General features: G+C 32.1%; 2 protein-coding genes across 3 annotated transcripts in view; both read left to right on the plus strand.

Annotated features, from left to right (window-relative positions):
• Positions 1 to 20,096, plus strand: part of LOC106677602 (uncharacterized) — a 938,458-nt gene that overhangs the window by 610,133 nt on the left and 308,229 nt on the right. The gene's annotated exons all lie outside the window — the stretch shown is intronic.
• Positions 564 to 1,478, plus strand: LOC106677603 (uncharacterized). Its single transcript, XM_014415631.3, has one exon. The coding sequence runs from the start codon at positions 601 to 603 to the stop codon at positions 1,339 to 1,341; it is 741 nt and encodes a 246-aa protein (XP_014271117.1). The 5' UTR covers positions 564 to 600; the 3' UTR covers positions 1,342 to 1,478.

Here is a 20,096-nt window from a genome sequence, read left to right on the forward strand (position 1 = left end):
TTCAGCACTCAAAATTTCGAAAACAGCTCATCCGATTTGGACTAAATTTAGAGGAGAATTTGGGATTTTGTGTAGAATGGTTCTATAAAAAATGTATATATGGTTGGAATAAATTTCACTGGGTTCTTCATTTTTGAACAACCGTATTTCATCAAGGATTTTTTTCAAAAAGATAAATCATTGAAATTACCTACCTTTTTTAAATCTCCTGAAAAAGGTAATTTAGTGAAATAGAAATTTTTCGAGCGTAACATAACTTAACATAACATAACAACTTTTTTGAATGTATATTTTTATTCAAATATTAATTATCTTGGATGAATATGAAATAGTCAGAACAGGGATTCCTAATTAACGCTAACTAAATTTACGTCGGACTTTCATTAGCTACCGGAAAGTGCAGAGAGTTCCGGAGACTTTATTTTTGAATTAAATTCTACTGAAGTAGTTAGCATGCAAACAGAGCACTGGTAGAGTCCCATCGCTAAGGACTGTGTTATGTGGCCGTTAGATAATCTGTTTGCTGTGGACTGCTGGCCTCATACATATAAATAGACTCTGGAGCGTGGTCAATGCTCAGTCCTCTCCAAGTTCTGCACCATGAGCATACTTCTCGTCTTCTGCGGGCTGGTGTCCGCTGCTCTGGCCGATCAGGCCACTCAGAGTAAGCTTTACCACGTTCGAACTGATGTCATCACCAAGCATGAGCCGGTGCCATACCCCGTTGAGGTTGTCAAGCACGTCCCGTACCCAGTCAAAGTACACGTCGACCGCCCAGTGCCCTACCATGTTGACAAGCCATACCCAGTCAAGGTTGAGAAGGAAGTACCAGTACCTGTACACGTACCAGTACCCCAGCCCTATCCCGTCTACAAGGAGGTGCAAGTACCTGTTAAGATACCAGTCAACAACCCTGTACCATACCACGTACACAAATCGGTACCTGTCTTTGTGCAAAAAGAGGTCCCTTACCCTGTCGAGAAGGAGGTTCCTGTACCAGTCAAGCAGTACGTCGAGGTTCCTAAGCCGTACCATGTTCATGTAACGGTGGAGAGAAAGGTCCCTTATCTGGTTGAGAAAAAAGTACCTGTACGAGTGGAAGTACCCGTAGACAAACCGTACCCAGTTGAGGTACCCAAGCCGTACCCAGTGACAGTAGAAAAGAAGGTACCTTATTTAGTTGAGAAGAAGGTACCGTATGCTGTACCGGAGTATTTCCAAACAGAAAGCCAAGGTTCTTCGCAATCTGAACACAACCCTTGGCTGAGTAACCAACTGGCGGCCCGCAGGGAGATCCCTATTTACGAAGACCAGGAAGAGGATGTCCCCCAGGGGCACTGAGCTGGCAGGTCGGGGAAATAGTCTTGTTGCATTGCACTGTTACCTAGGGTCTGGTTAGCTACGATAAGTTGCAAACCAGGTTTGTATTAGTCATAAAATCATTATCTCATGTTTTTTTTTATAAATATATAAAGGTTATAACAACCTCACAAATACATTCATCACATTTTATTTAACAACATTTCGGCCTAAATACCATCATCAATTTACGCAAATTTAAATCCGTATAAATTCAATCATATTTCAAATGAAGTCATTCATATTTTATATCAAATAATGAAATTATTTATAAAAGTCACATACGCCTGAAAACATCATTCTGTGATGGATCTAATAATTGACAGAAATACTTGTGTAATATACAGTGCAATTAATACCCTTAAAAAATTTAATTACATATTCATGTCATTGTCAGTACAGGACTCCAATGGGAGTCTTGACCAAAAAAATACATATTAATGACTTGATCTGGATAACTTTATTGATTAACTTAATTTCTGAAGAAGGCTTAAGTGCCGAAACGTTGTTGCAACAAATGCGATGATCTTTTGCTGACTTTATTAAAGCTTTTATCTATTTATATTTATATTTCTTAAACTACAATTATGTTATGACAATATTTAAAAATGTAACATTATGACAATATTATTATTCTAGCATGCAATGATATTCAAGAACAAGAAAACATCTCCTGTAAAATTTTAACTTCTACAATCGCTATAGTGAAAGTCTCGGGTTTTAGGCGAACAATTTCACAATAAATTTACTTAATATGTTAAATTTAAGAATTTAGATATTTTTATTAAATACCAAGTCTGACATTAATTAATTTTTAAATAAATATTAATTTTGCATAAATGAACAATGAAGATGACGTTACAGTCCAATATTACTTAGCTTACACCAATTAAGCTTTTTTGACTAATACTGTCAAATGATTTTTTCTTTTCATATTATTTGGAAATTATTTCGTACATAATCTCTCAAAGTATCACAAAAACAAACCACTAATTGTTCTTGAGCTTGTAATTATCTTCTTTTAAAAAAAATAATTATTTATACTGAAGATTCTCTCAACACAAAGCCCCTTAAAAAAATATATCATCCCGTTGAATTTTTTTCGGTCAAGAGTTTAATTTTAATTACAAATCCTTTCTCTTCGTAATTTTGTTGATAATTTTGTTTTTGTATTTCCAGGAAATTATTATGTTATAGTCAGGATAGGATATTCAGAATTCCTTAATTTAAGATTCATGATTCAATAATTGCACAAAAATGGTTTATTTTTTGTGTACAAAAACTGAAAAAATAAATAAATATGTTGTAATTTTTTTGTTGAGTGTGATTAGAATCCATGTTATATTGTTGTCTGATTAATGTTATTTCTGCCATACGTTGTGATTGTGTAAATATATTTGTATATAAATATGTTTAGAATTTTTGTATATTTGCAAATAAAATTTTTTTAAGAAACCGTTATGTTATTGATTATTTGTGTTGCCCTTCATCCTATAAATTCCAAAAAAACTTTTTATCATCAATTGTCTCCAAACTGAAATATAATATAACGAGCTAAAAAGATATGTAAATCAGTGACAAGAAGCTATATGATAGAAATATTTCAAATTTAGATTTCTGGCCAAATATAATTAACTATTCCCATCCAAAATGAATTTTTAACTGAAGTTTCTCAATCCGTAACTTTCATCATCTAAATCATAATAAAAAACATATTTTTGAAAATGAATGCAATACACCCATAACGTGTCTTTGTCGGTGTATATTGCATTAATTATCATAAATATGTTTTTTATCATGATTTATGAAGATAATTTTACAATTACAAATTTAGAAACTTCAGATAAAAATTCATTTTGGACGGTAATAGTTAATTATATTTGGCTAGAAATCTAAATTTGAAATACTTTCATCATATACCTTCCTGTCACTAATTTATAAATCTTTCATTTTATATATATATATGGGGGAGCAAGGTACATCAGTGGTAAGGGATTGTGGGACTAACTGCTAGGACCTGAGTTCAAATCCTTTTTTTTTAACCCCCGTTTTGGTCATTTATCTTATATGGGCAGTTGGGTTATCTACAGTTTACCACTACATCCTAACCTTGGCGAGGGGTCAAGTTTTCATTTCTTTGGACCACCACAGAAATAAAATTCGACTCCCTCAGGCCGCATTCGAAACGGCACCAATGTAGTTAGGAACCAATCCAATTTAGCGCTAGTGCTAATAACCGTCCTTTTGAGTTCTAATCCGGCTGTGAGGCACGATTATGACCAAATCACCTCCTTGGACAACCATTGGTATAGTAACCATACTTATTAATAAGAAAGTACTGCATCCATTACCTTCATGGATTTTGTCTGTAGCAGTAGATTTATATATATAATAATAAATAAATGTGTGTATGTATGATTTAATTGATTGAATTCATATAATGATTTTTGCATTTTTAATTAGTGCAACAATTCTTATATTATTTTTCTTATATATGGGAGTCATGTATAGCTCAGTTCTCAACAAAAAAAAAAATGACTCAACAATTTCTCTGATGAAACAAGTACATTTCTTTTATTTTCAAATAGAAAGGAAACGTTAATTCATGAGAGAGCAGTAGAGGGAATAAAAGCTAGGAGAAATGAAAGGGAAGACAAGCCGAATTAGATCTGACATCGGTTCATATGCAAAGCCGTTTCGTTAGTGGCATTCAGTTGAGTCCGAGTTGTTCAATAAGACCTCCCCCCCCTCTCCTAGTTCTCTTTGGTACGAATACACCTTATTAGCGACTGTGGCTCCTCCGAATAGTAATACTGTCAAAAGGCAATTATAATGCCTCTTAGTCCTAATTGAATAGAATTGTATTGTATTACTATACAGTCATTATTCTTACTGCGACAATTATTCTATATTATTTGTATGCATTAGATGGATTTGAAAACTCAAATGCATATCTTCATTAATTTCAAAATAGCTCGTTTAATTTTTTTTAATGAAACCTCTTTAAGGTTGTTCTAAAATTCATAATAAAATTCATTGATGAGTTAAATGATTTCGTAACGTGAGATGAAATGAAATTGGTGGGGGAAGGAGGGAGTAAAGATGGTCAATTCAAGCAGGATACGTTTTATATTGTAATAGGAGAGTAGATACTCAGATGAACTTAAAATCCTGGCAGTACCGGTCTGATTGAGTAATCTCATGTTACTTCATAATCTCCTCTTGCGACTTAAACATTTTCCTGTTAAAACTGACGTAGGCTGTTATAATCTAATTATTATTATAATTCTTTAACTAACAATTTTTAGCTATAAGAGGGAACGTATGATCAATTTTAATATATTATTTTATTTCCCGAAATTTTACTTCTGTCTATCAGTCTCAAGAGTTCCAATTTTTTTTTTTCGACATATATTTATTTATTGAAATATACAAGTTTATAATAGGTTAATATCTTTATGGATATGTTCATTTGTGACGAAGTATTCGGGAGGAATTTCAACACAATTTCATTTACAAAAACACGAACGATTTTAGTATACTTTTTAAATTCTTGATACTTCTACTCAGTAAAATATTTATTTCTACTTCTTAGTCATTATTTATATCTTGTAAATTTTTATGCTTTTATTTGTAAAATGCTCAATACTAAAAAAAATTAAGTTTTTTGTTATAACTACATCTTCACCCATAAACAAATAAATAAATAAAAAAATTAAAATAAAATTGTTGACAAAAAAACAACATAAAACGAATAATTATTTTGCATTATTTGCAGTAATAACCCACTATAGAAAACTTGAAATACTTTTTTTAAATTTATTTATTGACATTTGCAACTTTATATAAAATATAACAAGCAAATTTGAAGTAAGATCATAATGATATGATACAGCATGTAGAGAAACTACCCAGTAGTAGAACTCTAAAAACATTTTACAATATAAGGTTACGGCTTTTTTAAGGCTTTTCAGGCGCCTCGGAGGATTGCCAGGAATAGAAGAAGAAGCAAGGTTAGAAACTAGTGGGTTTAGATGGTTAGGGAATTTATAATGGAAGGAATGATATCGGGTTCGGAGTAGATCGGTTATATAAGGAACATTTAGACCTTTATGGATGGTTTTATTTGTAACGAAATAAGGAGCATTGAGGATTTTACGAAGGATTTTGGATTGTAAGGATGGATACGAGAGGAATTGGAAGGTTTAGTGGAGCCCCAAAGCTCAACTCCGTATGTCCAGATGGGCCTTATTATTGTCATGTAAATCAGTGTTGTAATAGTCGGAATCTGTGTGCAGTTTTCTGTCTTTTCAGTCTTTTATTAATCGTTTGTCAAGGTGCAGTCCAAGATAACGAATCTGTTCTACAGGGGTAGGAGCCACATTATTAAAGTATACTGTAGGGCAGTCGGAAGGTTTAAGACGAAGAGTAAAGGTGATTTGATGGGATTTATTTTTATACTCCGATTTCGACACCATTCTTTGAGGGTTTTAATATGGGACTGGAGAGTTTGGGATGCAATCAAAGGGTTATTATTAACTGTGAGTACACACGTGTCATCAGTATACGTAGTAAGGATAGTGTTAGGAGTTGTTGGGACCGAGGATACTACCTTGAGGAACACCAACGGATTGAAAATAGAGGGATGAATAGGAACCATTCTGGTTTACTTGTAATAATCTGTTAGTAAGAAAGGAACGGATGATGAGAAAATATGTAGGAGGTAGAAATTTATGGAGTAGGTAATGCAGTCCCGGGTGCCATTCTCAATCAAAAGACTCCCGGGAGAAAAATTAAAAAACGAGATACTAAAAAAAAAAAAGAATAAAAATAAAGTAAATAAATAAATCGGGATACTCGTATTGTTGGGAGTATTTAACTTCCTTTTTGCTATTGGTTGATCGTCAGAATATTATGGAAAAAGAAACTTTTTTTTTAATACTCAAGATTTCATATCTAAAATTTATTGCGCACTATTTTCAGTATTTCTAAAAATTATTCATTCCTGCTTGATGACATTACTTTCAGTGTTATAATCTCTTAACCAAGAAATATTTTTCTATATGTTGTTGTCTATATTGTTGTTGGTATAAAATGTATCCTACATTCAATAATGATGACAAACCTGAGACATGTTAAATTACTGTTGCTACTTTTAGGAGTGGGAGGGGGGTAGGATGTGCCTACCCTTGAGAAAAACTAGCGAGATTCCTATACTACATTTTCCGTAAAAATATCTATCTCTTAATTACTGAAATTTACTCCTGAGACATCCTGTTAATGTCAGATGATAATGAGAGGGCAACATGGTGGGTTTCTGACGTTACAAGAGTTTTCTGGGAAGTGAAGGAAAAATATCTGTAGCAAAATTCTTGGAACTCGTGATGAAAAGTTGCTCTCTGGATGTAATCGAACTTGGTCCCAGTTGGCCACGTATGGTTATTTTTTTTTTTTTTTTATTTTTTTTTTTCTTACCTCCTAAATTTTATTTATTAAAACTATTACAATATATACAACAAGGCCACGTATGGTTATGCGAATATCACTGATGGTAGTACTCTTTGACGTTTGTTTATTCAACGAGAAATATGTATTTGCTCGCAGAATGAAATATTAAACAAATTCGACCCAGTTATAGAATAAAATGAATTTCTTTGGTAATTTTTTTCATGTTTTTCCCACTTGATTAAAATTGAGATCAATTGTTTCTATTAATATAAATTGAAACAAATTTAACCATAAGAGCCTAAGTTATAATAAATTGAGTCAATCAATATAGTAAAATGCTAAAAAAAAAAAAAAAAAAAAAAAAAAAAAAAAAAACTTTAAAGAAAAAAGGGAGTGGAGTAGTGAAACAGAGAGTAAGATCTGAATTCGGTTGTGGCAGATGAGTATTTATTCTGTTAATTCAACCCTGTAGGCTCAGAATCCCGTCTGGGACACACCCGCCCTCTATTAGGGAAAACATGGTGGTTCAGCGTGATCTAGAACAAATCACCTCCTTGCACAACCATCAGTTCCTTATAAAGTAATGAACCCTGACTATTCATGGGACGTAGTAGTACAATTTTGGTTTTCTTTATATTATATATTTATATAATATATATAAATATTTATATATTTATATATACCCACGAAAATATTAAAACTTAATTAAAACAACTTTCTAAGAAACAATCAATACCACAAACTACAGGACAATTAATGAACAAAATAATCATCGTCTGACCTCTTTACAACCTTTATAAATATCATGCACATTGAAAATATTTCAGTTTAGTTTTACAATTTTAGTTTAAAAGGATGCCACAAATCGAAAATCATTAAATTTTTTTCGAGTATAATCGTATGTAATATTGTATTCATGTTTTCATAATATATTGTTTAAATATTTTTATGAAATTAATAAAAACTTATGATTTTTCAGGTAAGTAATCATAACGATAGCAGCTTCTACTGATTTGAACTCCAATTACTTGTGAGTAAAACATTTTATAAAAATAATTGTTTTTTTCTTTAAAAAATATATTCTGTTACTATAGCTGTGAGGGGAGGGGAAGGGGAGCCCGGAACTGTTCTTGGGCACATTCTATAATATGGGTACTCTTAATTGGGGAAAAATCTGGCGGTTTAGCGTGATCTTGTATTAAACAACTTCTTGAAGGTCATTAGCCAAAGAAGTTGGAGCGTCAAGTTTAAGTGCAGCGGCGCCAGTTAAAATCCGGTCTGGGGGGGACATTTTTATTTCTGTGGAGGCCTCACAAATTTGACCCCTCACGAAGGTTAGAATAGCTTGGTTATCAGAAATGACCAGGAAGGAAATAATAAAAAGAAAAAGAAAACACCTTTATTTAACTATTGTTCAACAAACACTACTTTCTTACAAAATACTGAGCCACTGACCCTTCATGCGTTGTAGTGGTGAAAGAAGAATTCATGTTACAAATTTAAGGATTAGAAAAAATTACAAATTATGACATTTTTATGTAATTTATTTAAAAAATGGCCCCCAAATATATTGAGAAAGCATACAGTTAACTATCTTGTTTAATTTATAGGGAGTGTTAAGTAATAAATGGTTAAAATAGAATCTCGGATTTATATGTAACATGGCAGGAATAAGACTACTAAACTTGCATCCACAACGTTAGAGGATATCCACACAATATTTTCTTTTATTTCGGTATCCGCACATGCCAATTATATATAATTGGGTGTCGCCATTTTCAGTCTTCAAGTCCTTTTTGACTTGCACGAGTGCTCTGAAGTGTTCTTTTAATATGAAGTTAAATCATTTTGGGCACGTGCTTATGTATTACATTAGTGGTTAGCAGACCTGCGTTAAAGTTTACACAGTACTACACTACATAATATGGTGCTTGTAGTTTCGATGATGAAAAAAAATCTTTTCAAAGAAGACTTAGATCCGTTTAATTGATAGTTATTCCCTAATAAATCTGATTTTTAATCTCGTCAAATAAGTTTATATTACAACAGGAGAAATTATTACTTCGAAGTAGAAAACTTTTTCTAATAGCACGTGTGTTACCGTCCAAACCTGGAATTGAAATTTTTTTAGGATCGATACTATTAGGTTGTAAAATAAGTTCGTTGCGTTTTTAGTGGTGATTTCAATAAAAACTTCAGATTCTTGTAAATACTTTTAATCAATAATATATGCCCCATTTTGATCTATTATATGTTGCCATCTTTCAGGTAATTTTTTTATTCCGTCCCAGAACTCCTCTATATGCGTTTTGTAGTGCTCGAGCAAGTTAAAGTGTTTCTCGTTAAGAGAGTTTTGAAGGGCCAAAAATAAGTGAAAATATGTTGCGGCAAGTTCAGGCGAATAGGTGAGTGAGGGATCACATCCCAGCGAAACTCCAATAATTTCTGTCGGGTCTTTAAAGACACGTAAGGACGGGTTTCGAACCGAGGAGTCCACTTATGGACGGTAGTATCTCCTAAGGCATCATCGCCATGCACACTGAAAATTTTGTTAACCGTCTGTGCAAGAGATTTTCCTTTTCGGAAATAAAAAAAATCATTAAAATACTAAAATTAATTTTTTTTCTTTTCTATTTAGAGCAATCAAAATACTACTTAAAGCTAAAGAATCTCGTTTAAAACTGATGCATCAAAGTCGTCAAAGTGCACGAATCACCTTAACTAATCCTTTTTTAGAATATGTAAACATTATTGAACAAGTAAGCATGATTTTATAAACACAAAGAGTATTAAATTGAATTATTAAAAAATGTTACGAACTTATTTTACAACCCAATACTATATATTGATTATACTTTTCCTTAAACATACTTCATATATTCGTAAATATGGACAACTCATTTTGTTCAAAATTAAAGTCTCAAAATGGTGGAAATAATAAGTTTTCTATAGAAATCCACATCTTCCTTTATGATATTTGATGTTTTTCATAGAAAACAAAGGGATTTATAGAGAGTAATTAAGGATATTTAATTTACGACTTCGAAATTTTCTTTATCGCGTTAAATATTCGACAATTTTATGATTAAAAAATCTTAACGTTTATTTGTTTTTTTCAATGAAGCCTTAATCGTCGAAAATAAACGAATAGTAATTATATAAATTGACTCAATATTGGCAGTAACAATGTGAAATGCTAAAAACACAATTAAACTAAAATTAATAACAACAATAAATACCTATATTATTAATAATATTGAGGGTGACGGTAGAAGCGTAGTAACGCGCCTGTCTGCCAACCCAAAGGTTACGAGATCGAATCCTCGGCCCTATCCGGGATTTTTTGAGGCATATAATTATACAATACTCACTCACAGCCTCCTCCCGTGCATTTGTGAGGCCCGTTAGCCAATGGATGGCACTCACAAAAATGTTTTTCTTACGTACATCGCGTGAGGCATTGGACCTCCACGGTCTGTTGCGTTAATAATAATAATAATTATTAATATTCAGTTCCTAAAAATATTACAAATTAATTTTACAACTAGAATATTTATTAATCAAATTATCTAACCAATTCTCAATCATTTAAATCCCCAGAAATAATACAACTTCTACACAAATAATATACCACAAATGAAATCAATTTAGATTCTCGCTAGAAAAATCTTAACTTCAACTTATGTACCTATTGCACATTTAAACAATATAAGAAGTGTTTCATTATTTTTTATATTGCGTATTATACACTATTGTTACCGCTTAATTTTGATAATAGTACTATTTACTGATATATTTATAATCAAACACTTATACATCTTCTGTAAAAAACGTATTTTATTTCGACAATTTTTAACTTATAATTCATTAATCCCTCTTTCTAGATATACGATATACTATACTTTTAAATATAATTAGCAGTTTACATAAAATTTAGTGCATGTTAGTAGAAGAATAATGTGAAAACAGTAGCTACGGTAGTAACAAGGTAAAATCACCCAACTGTAAAGGGGTCAGACCCAGCATGAAATTCGACCGTGCTGAATAGCATTGTACGATGTAACCGAGATTCCTAGGTCATTTTTGTAACATCTCTGACGCCATTTCTTCTCCAGTTTAATTAGATTAATTAATGTGTAATTACGAAATCGACAAGATATTTTGAAAGGAAATTATGACACTGTGAAACTATTCAGTTACTGAAAACATAAAGCTTCTTTGTTAACGATTGTTGGAAATATTAGTATTTAATGGGGAATTTTTATTTTTTTTGAGAATCGAAAATTTAAATCGATTTAAAGTAAATCGAAGAACAAAAAGTAAATTTACATCATGTCATTCTTTAGTCAAATCTATTTGAATAGCATACAATTTACTTCAGTTAATTCGATTTTCATGATTGTTTATTGGGATTGTCCGATGTTTTTTTTTTTTTTGCTACTACCTTCCGGATTCGGGTTCGAACCCGTCTGTGAAAGATACGAATAATAATTTATTCCCTTTCATCAAATTTGAGTTAACCTTTCTGGGGCTCACCCAGTCTCAAGAAAGTGGGTGAAAGGGTTGTCTCAGTTTGGGAAAAACTTGGAGGTTGAGCTTGACCTTGAACAAATTACATCCTTGTACAACCGTTGTTCTGGAAACAGTACTTCCTTGTTCTGAATCCGTTATCGACCATTCATGGGTTGTAGGGGTTCTAAGTCTCTGCTATAAACATTTAATTCCCTTATTTCCTTATTGATTTTCCCTATGTAACCAATAGAAGTAACTTGGACCATATTTTGCAAACCATTGTTTTTTTGTTTTTTTTGTTACTTTTGCACGTTATATTGTATTATCTTCTTCGAACAAAAATTATTCTGTGACCATTGCGAATAGAACACAACCAGTTTGTATTCATTATTCTTTTTACAATATATTTAATTTGAAAAAAAAAATAATGTAGGCTATTCTTTTCCACCATCCCACAAATAATTTCTTGCTTATTGCTGAGTAAGAATTTGGAAGATGTCTAATTAAAGTTAACTGTTTGTGTGAATATAATTATAATTTAAAAAAACATACATATCACAGTTTATATTTTTTATTTATTTATTTTTTTTATTTGCATTTAATTATTTATATAGTTCATTCTCATACTATATTATTTATTATTCTTTATAGTAATGATAAGAATCATAGAATCCGTATTATGAAATGTAGCACTGTATTGAGACATACTACAAACGTAAGATTTTCTATAATAATGAAACATATTTTTTCATATTTTATTGGATTATTTTCAATAATATCCGTTTTAAAACAATGAATTTCTTATAATTCTAGGATTTCTGTTGTTTAGTCAATAAAATCAATCCAAGGAAAATAGTCAACATTTACATTTAGGTACAAAAAAAAGGATCAATTAAATGAATGGAAATTTGTTACGTCATTATACATTCCACAAGACACAGTGAGCTCTCAGATATCTTATCTGATTTTTCCATGTGTCAAATAACACAGTTAGGAAGGAAAATTAAGAAAATCATCATAGATCCGGCTCTAAAAAGAAAAACAAATGCTAATAATCGTTGAGGCCATATCAGAGATAATTTCTTGTTATCAATTTTTAGCCTAAATGTAATTTATCAGTATTTTAATTAATTTTTAATTATTTTATTTATCATTATTGTAATTTATTTTTCTACGCAAAATGTATATAAATAAATAATCGTTATTGCAAAATAGAACAATAGTATAATTAAGATCATTATCCAGTTGATTGTGTCCATCAATGGGATCAAATGGGACCTCAACAATATCAAGCAAGTATATTTGGTTCTTGGAATTAGTTAACTTATTTATTCATTAAATTATTTTATTATTATTATTTTGTTTTTTTAAACTTATTTATCCAGTCAAGTATTTCTTTTAACCAACTTTTTATTATATTTTCCTTTAAATCTATATATTAGTTCTGTTTTGGAAAAATACATTTATTTGTTTGTTTTACTGAAAACTGATCTACTGCTGTGACTGTTATTTCTCTGGTTTAATCTCACATTGCCGTCTAAAAGTGAATTTGTTTAACGAGTCACTGAAGAGGATCTGAGAGAGGGAACTGGGGAGAGTAAATTTGTCGATCAAATGAAATAAAAATTGTGAAATGGTGAAATGGAAGGGACAACAAAGGGAAAGAAAAAAGGAATGAAATGAAATATTTGTATTTAGTGTGTAGACTGGAATTGTTTGTGAAAGGAAACTGGGGAATAAAAAATGTTTTCTTTCTTTTTTTATTATATCATGTAAATATATGTAATTTATATATGTCCGAACATGGATTGAATAGTATGCTGTGTAATGTAGCAGCCCGATGTATTTGGGTATCATGGATGAATAAAGCATTTCTCTCTCTCTACTGATAGAATTTTATGAGCGTGATTCGGTGTGAGGAGAAGATAGGCCTGCCACTATAGTTTGTAGGAACAAAGACAACTTTCAGAAGTATTCAGTTCTTTTTATGTAACGTTTTATATCAAATATCAAAATTTTATTTTTAAAAAAATGCTAACAGAAGTCTAGTTTTAGCTTTTCTGCCAGAAAAAGTGATTCCAAAAAGGCGGAACGATGAACTCCTGAAGAGTGGAAAAGGAGTAGAATCCGTTCATTGCCTGTATTCTGATTCAGTTTAGATTACAATGGTATGCATTCCTGTTAACTTCATCGTAAACCTGGGCTGCAAGGCCACGAGTCTACGTTTTTCGCTTCACATTCCTTTAGAAGGAGAGTTGGATATACCATTTCCCTGGCAAAGATATGCCTTATTGAAGTATACTGTAACCATGTTTTGAAAGCACGCTTGAAACCTGTTCAAGTTTCTATTCATTTTTTAATAGAACATCCAGGTGCTAATTTATTTTATTCTTGATCATTGAACGACCAGCAAAGTTCTTAGTTGTAGCAATGTCAGAGACGGTTCAGCCAACAGTATTTATATTCAACTTATAAAGCACCCAAACTGGTTAAGAAAGTTGTAAGAATGAACACGCGACATATTTTAATATTTATTGGAAGATTATTGATTGACCGTGTGTATAGATGAATGGAATATGGTCCGGGTGTGGTAAAAAAATCTCAAATAGTAGATAATTATACTATTTTATTGAGCCAACGTTTCGCCCCACGTTGCAGGGCTTCGTCAGGGCTGTTTTGATGGCAGTCAAAAACAAAGTCGGACTTTGTTTTTGGCATTGTGACTTTGTTTTTGACATACATATTCCATTCATTTAATATTTATTATTTACTGATGTAATAAATAATCTATTCAAATAATAAACCATTGAGTTGCCAATAGTTTTTAGTATTTTTTTTTCAATTCATTTTGGTTCTTTAGGTAGTTAAGAAACTGAAGCCGACATTTTAACTAGAATACATAGTTTCCCGGATAATTTAGAGTAAACCACAACCTCAAAGAGTCATTAACGTAACGACCCAACACTTTGTCCGCGGAGGAACATTCCTTCGAGAAATATGGACCCCTAAGGAGCAACTGGGAGAAGCGGGCCCATAACGCGTATCAGCCACCCCCCTACTTGTTGCCAATAATGACTGCCTCCATTATCAGTCCTTGATGATGATAACGCCTTCAATGATGTAGTCATCTACTTTCGTTACCGAAATATCGTCTTTTTATTTCTTCCGTAGGCTGAGCGATATTCGATCCCCTGTAAAATATCCTCCTTTTCAGGGTTACCTGTCCTCCATTCTATCAAAAAGTTAATAATACTGACTACGAACAGTTTTACATTTTTTATTCGATAAATTTTGTCTGCTTTTTATATTTATAATTGAGGATTTGTAAACTTGAGTAAAGCTTGGAGTTTATTTATAATAATTTATTTGATTTTAAAAAGAAAAACTGTTAATGGTTATCATCGGCCAATTATTACTTAAAATAAAAAACATTAACTCTTTTATAAATTGAACTGTAGATAGTTATTTATGATCCGCAGGAGGAATTGCTAAATTCATTATTTCTCTCAAGTAGTTAGGGCATCCATTAATCATTTATTTTATAATTAAAAGTATACTTCATTGCGGACTCCTTAGGCAAGAGATAACCGTGGGTGACACGGTAATGTTCGAGTTGGATACGTATAATAACTGCTTCTCATCCTAACTGCGTGAGGAAGTGGTTGTCCACTGCCAACAGGTGGGCCACCAAAAGGGTTTGCAGCACATTATTTTATGAGAAATTCTTGTTAAAACTGCTTTGTCGTTATCTGATGTTTTAGTGTTAGCTACTATACAATTTATTAACGTGCCTCGGAATGCACTTTTGAGTAAATGACATATTAAATATTTTCTAGTGTGGATGGACCCCCTATCGTCACAAATCAGAAATAGGGTGGGCCGCAGAAGGTTTAATTTCTGCAAACTGGCAGTAGAATTCTTCAAAGTTGGAAACCACTCGATTAGGGGGTGAAGCCTAAATTCATTACATAAGGTTTAAGCCATTTAAGTTTATTCAACCTTTCTTCATGTCATAATAATTACTATTATCCCTTATGTGTTCTCCATGAGATTGAGAAATGTCTGAGTTGAACTTTCGTATAGTCCAACGTGTGTGTTTTAAATCAGTGATCTCATTCTTGGTTATGAAAACTTGATTTGGTGTATATCCTGTAATAACCTTTCTGCATAAAGTTAACAGAAGATAATATATTTTACAATTAGATATCATTTTGTATAGAGGTTATTATTTATTTACATTTATCTAAAACTTGAGATATTACAAAATACATGAGAGTCATTCAAGGTGCACGCTCGTTTTTGGAGGCAGAAAGTCCGCGCCGAATGTCTGACTCAGGAAACCCCCCTCAGGACGCACCCTAGGGCTGTAGATTCCCTTTTTATTTGTCTCTTTCATGAAGTTAGTTGTGGATTAATGATTCTGATAGTCACTTAGTGTCTAAGCAAGAGACCAAGAAATTTCTAAATAGGTATATTTCTCTCTCGCAGAAATGTATTCACTCCTCAATTATATGATTTAAATTAAAACTGTTTGGCAATGTGAAACCGCCTTCAGCGGACCCTGTAACTCAACTTATACTGCCATACGGCAAACAAAGTCAGTATGTAATTTGTATATATACACTGTATTATCATATATTTGTAATCGTAACTATATATCAATAAAGAGGATTTGAAAATAAAAAATTTGGCAATGCTCACATTTTAGCTTCGACAATGGATAAAAGGGATAGCGATTAAGTTGAAACCATACAATGACCACTTCTCTCTTTGAGTGCCTCATTAGTGGTTTTCAGACTACAGAAGTTAAACGTTCTGTAACCCACCTGAAATAATTTGAAATACATGATAAAAAAATAAATAAATAAAAATAGTGTTTGCATTAAATGTGTAGTGAAACCACCGAGTACTACAGAGATTATAGCTCGAGTAGAAAAAAAATGTGAATAACCATGCACACATGTGAGCAATAAAATATGTCTTATTAACAAAAAAAAAAGATACTGGAAATCGTTAAAAATAAATTCCTAAGTCATAAAAACAGCAGTGAAAATTTTGTTTTTTTATCCATAAATGGCATGTTTATTCTTTAAAAACTATATTTAGGTTGAAAATGTATCCCTAAAATGCATTGATAACATAATTCGCTATACATGGGTTATTTAAATTTTTTATCATATAAAAATAATCCTTTTTTTTTTAGAAACTCTAATTATACGACTGTATTCATTGAATATAGTTGACTCTTGTTATTCAATTAACATCGCTTTACAAATTTCATGTGCTGCCGGATCTTTCCATGGTCCACTAGCGAGGCTCTTGCTGACCACCTGTTGGGAACCACTGGCCCAAAGCATTAAATCGAGTTATTTTATTGTTAATTTCACTAATTTAAGTTTATTGACGTAAACCTACAGACAGTCTTACTGTATATTTTCATAATATTCTACTTATCCTTGTCGAACAGTTCCGCAACCTTAGACTAAAATGACCAACTTAAAATAATCACTCAAGATTGAAAAGATTGGAAACTGCTCTTCAATTCCGACCTTTACTTCACTTCCAAACCATTACACAAGACTGATCTACACGACTATAACAAGACCTATCTGGACTTATGGAGTTGAGCTGAGGGCTACGCTAAACCATCAAATTCCTTCTTCATCCTATCCTTATAATCCGAATTTTTTTGTAAAATCCTCAATGCTCTTTACTATATCAGAAATAAAATCATCCATAAACACCTAAATATTCCATAGGTAACCGATGTAGTCCAAAACAGATATTTATCCTTTCATTCTAAACTCATAACGACCCGGATCTACTACTTCCAACTTAGCTTCCTCTTTTATTCCTGACAATCCTTTGAGAAGCCTAAAAAGAAAATGGCCTCTAGACCTTCTAATATAGAAATGTTATTTGAATGCTACTAATGAGAAGTTTCTCCTCAAGTCTGTATCATGCTACTGAGATAATGTATAAAAGTAAAAAAAGTTTATTCAACATATGTTTGATACATAAAAATTTCCATTTATTCCATATGAGTTCGCTATCAAATAGAAGAATTACTGAGTTGAACTTTTGGGTTTTGGACAGCCAATCAGACAAAAGAGCTGCTGATTCTCGGTTATGCCAATATAGCTTGGTACACGTACAATAACAAACGAATTAAGCTGTATAAATTTTTCATATAATATACGAAGGCTGTCCTGAAAGTAACAGACGTTTTAAAATAAATAAATCACAAATTGAAAAACTCAAAGTTTATTATATATGCTTGAAAGGTACACTGTATAAGCTATACATAATCGCCATTAAACTAAAAGTAAAATAACATCTTAAACACATCGATTGGTATATGCATTCTGGGGGAATTCCGTACCAAGTTTTGATTGTGTAGGAAGATACAGGACTCCAGAACTTCCAGGCGCTTCTCTCTCAAATGTGCCACTAGTAGTGGAAGCCAGTGGAGGTTGAGGTTGGACACTAGCCGCAGTCTCTCAGGACTTGAGTGGAGAATGTAGCCATCGCCAGAAGTCCCATTTAATTATTTACAATAGGTATCTGAGACACAGCTGTTTTAACCTTCGGGGAGGATTGCAGAGATGGGTGGAGGGATTGTAATTTCTGTTTTAATTTTCATTGTTTCGATCGGAGTTTAAAAAAATAAATAAAATAAGTCTTGTGTGTATATTTATATTGTATTTATTATAAAAATTAAAACGTATATAGTGTAAATACTTGGATTCAAATGTTTTCGCAACTATAATGCTTGTACTTGCTTTATATTCCATGTTTGGTAAAAAGAAAGTAAAAATTATTGAGAGGAAAAAACTATTAAAAAAATACTGTGCTGCTCAACTTCATTGGATTACTTTACACACTGAATACTTGAAGCACAATTTTTTTTATATTCCTATTAATGACATTGGTCAAAGCATATTTTTTTTTAAATGTCGGATTATAAAAATTTCTATATTGTGTACAAGAATTATGCATGATTTATTTTTTTCATTTTCATTTATTTATTATTTCTCTACTTACGCATTTTTCCCTGCTTTTTATGGTTATTTAAATATGTTTAATTTTTCTAATGTTTCAATTCTGCAGATTTTTCTCTCTTTTTTCTATCACTCATACAACTATTTATAAATTTAAGTTAAAGTATAAAAGAGAATATATATATAGCCATTACAAATATTATTTCAAAAATATAAAACATCAAATTTATTAATATTAGTAGTCGAGAAAGCCATATAGGTTCATCAGAAATCTTCCTGGTTAATTTTTAAAATGCTTTCAAAGCATCGAGTTGTATTAATAACCTTCGATAATTAGTATAGAAAAGAATTTTAAAGCTAGAAAACTATTTACTTACAAAAAACAGTTATCCGAAAGATGATAAGTTTACACTACAATTTTTGATAAACCAAATGGAAAATTCATCTCACCCGTTAATAGGGTGGATGATGTTTTAAGGTGGAGGGTGATCTGTCATACCGTCATGATTTGGAAACCCTTTCAGTTAATATTGGAGTTGTAATGGATGCGCCTCGAGAGTTGGTTATTGAATTGAGTGGGTACTTTGTAATGGAGTCAACATGAATATTAATGTATTTCCAAAGCTGCCCCGAATGTGTAAAAAGATTCAAATACATCGATTCTTTGCTAATTAATCTCCGACCTGAAAGCTTTATTGAATACGGAGCATTCATTCGTCTTCGGCAAAATATTAAATTTATATTGTGTTAACGAATGTTGGTTTTTATTTTTAATTATTACACAACTCTAAGAATTATGTTGTAAATACTAAACAATATAACATGACTCTCTCATTTCAGATGCTTGTTCAACAATGAATTACATAGATGACTAGTATTTTATTATTGAATAAGATCGCATTCTGTTAAAAGGAACCAATTTTTCAAATTTCCAAAATATAAGCTGCCGTGTGTTCTATTAATGGAGAAAAAACCAAGATGCTGTTGGGTAAGAAGCCTCTGGACCAGAAGCAGAGTCGCCTTGTAATGGACCCCTATAATTTCGAAGTGGTAAGAGGTTTTTCTTACTTTCGCTTTATTATCAATGAGGACCAGGATGAAGAAGAAGAAGTTAGGAGCAGAATTGTTGGAAATAGAGCTTATTTCTCCATTGTAAGGCTAATCAAAAGCAAACTTGTTAACCGTATCACCAAGTTCACCCTGTACAAAACGTTAATAAGACCACTCGTCACATAAGGTGGAGAAACTTGGACCCTGAGCAATAAAAGAATTAACCTGCTAGACAGGTTTGAATGAATAATTATGAGAAGAATCTTAGGGCCCGTATGCGAGAATGATAATTGGCAAAGAAGGAAAAATGGTGAACTTTTTGGGCTCTATAAGGAATGTAGCATTTCCTCACACATAAGGACATAGAGGCTTGAATGGCTTGGCCATGTAATGAGGACGAGCTAGGAAAGAGTGGCTCATAAACTGTACAGTTACGTTCCGGTTGGTGTGTGGCAACGTGGTAGGCCGAAGGGCCGATAGAGGGATGCTGTGAGGCGGGATCTGCGACAACTAAGGATCCCAGTTACCCTTACAGAAGATAGAGAAAGATGGTTGGCGGCCGTTGAGCAGGCCAAGGTTAACTTCATGCGCCTGTTGTACCAGTTCTTCAAAGAAGAAGATGTGTGTTCTTTAAGTATTGCTTAAGCAGACCCTGCAGAAAGAGTTCAATCCTTTACACACTAACTTATAAAATTATATACATATTATTTGGTTATAAAATTATAT

The sequence above is a fragment of the Halyomorpha halys genome, unplaced genomic scaffold, assembly GCF_000696795.3.
Source record: "Halyomorpha halys isolate HHAL.00 unplaced genomic scaffold, Hhal_1.1 Scaffold104.1, whole genome shotgun sequence".
Classification (NCBI taxonomy): Eukaryota; Metazoa; Arthropoda; class Insecta; order Hemiptera; family Pentatomidae; genus Halyomorpha; species Halyomorpha halys.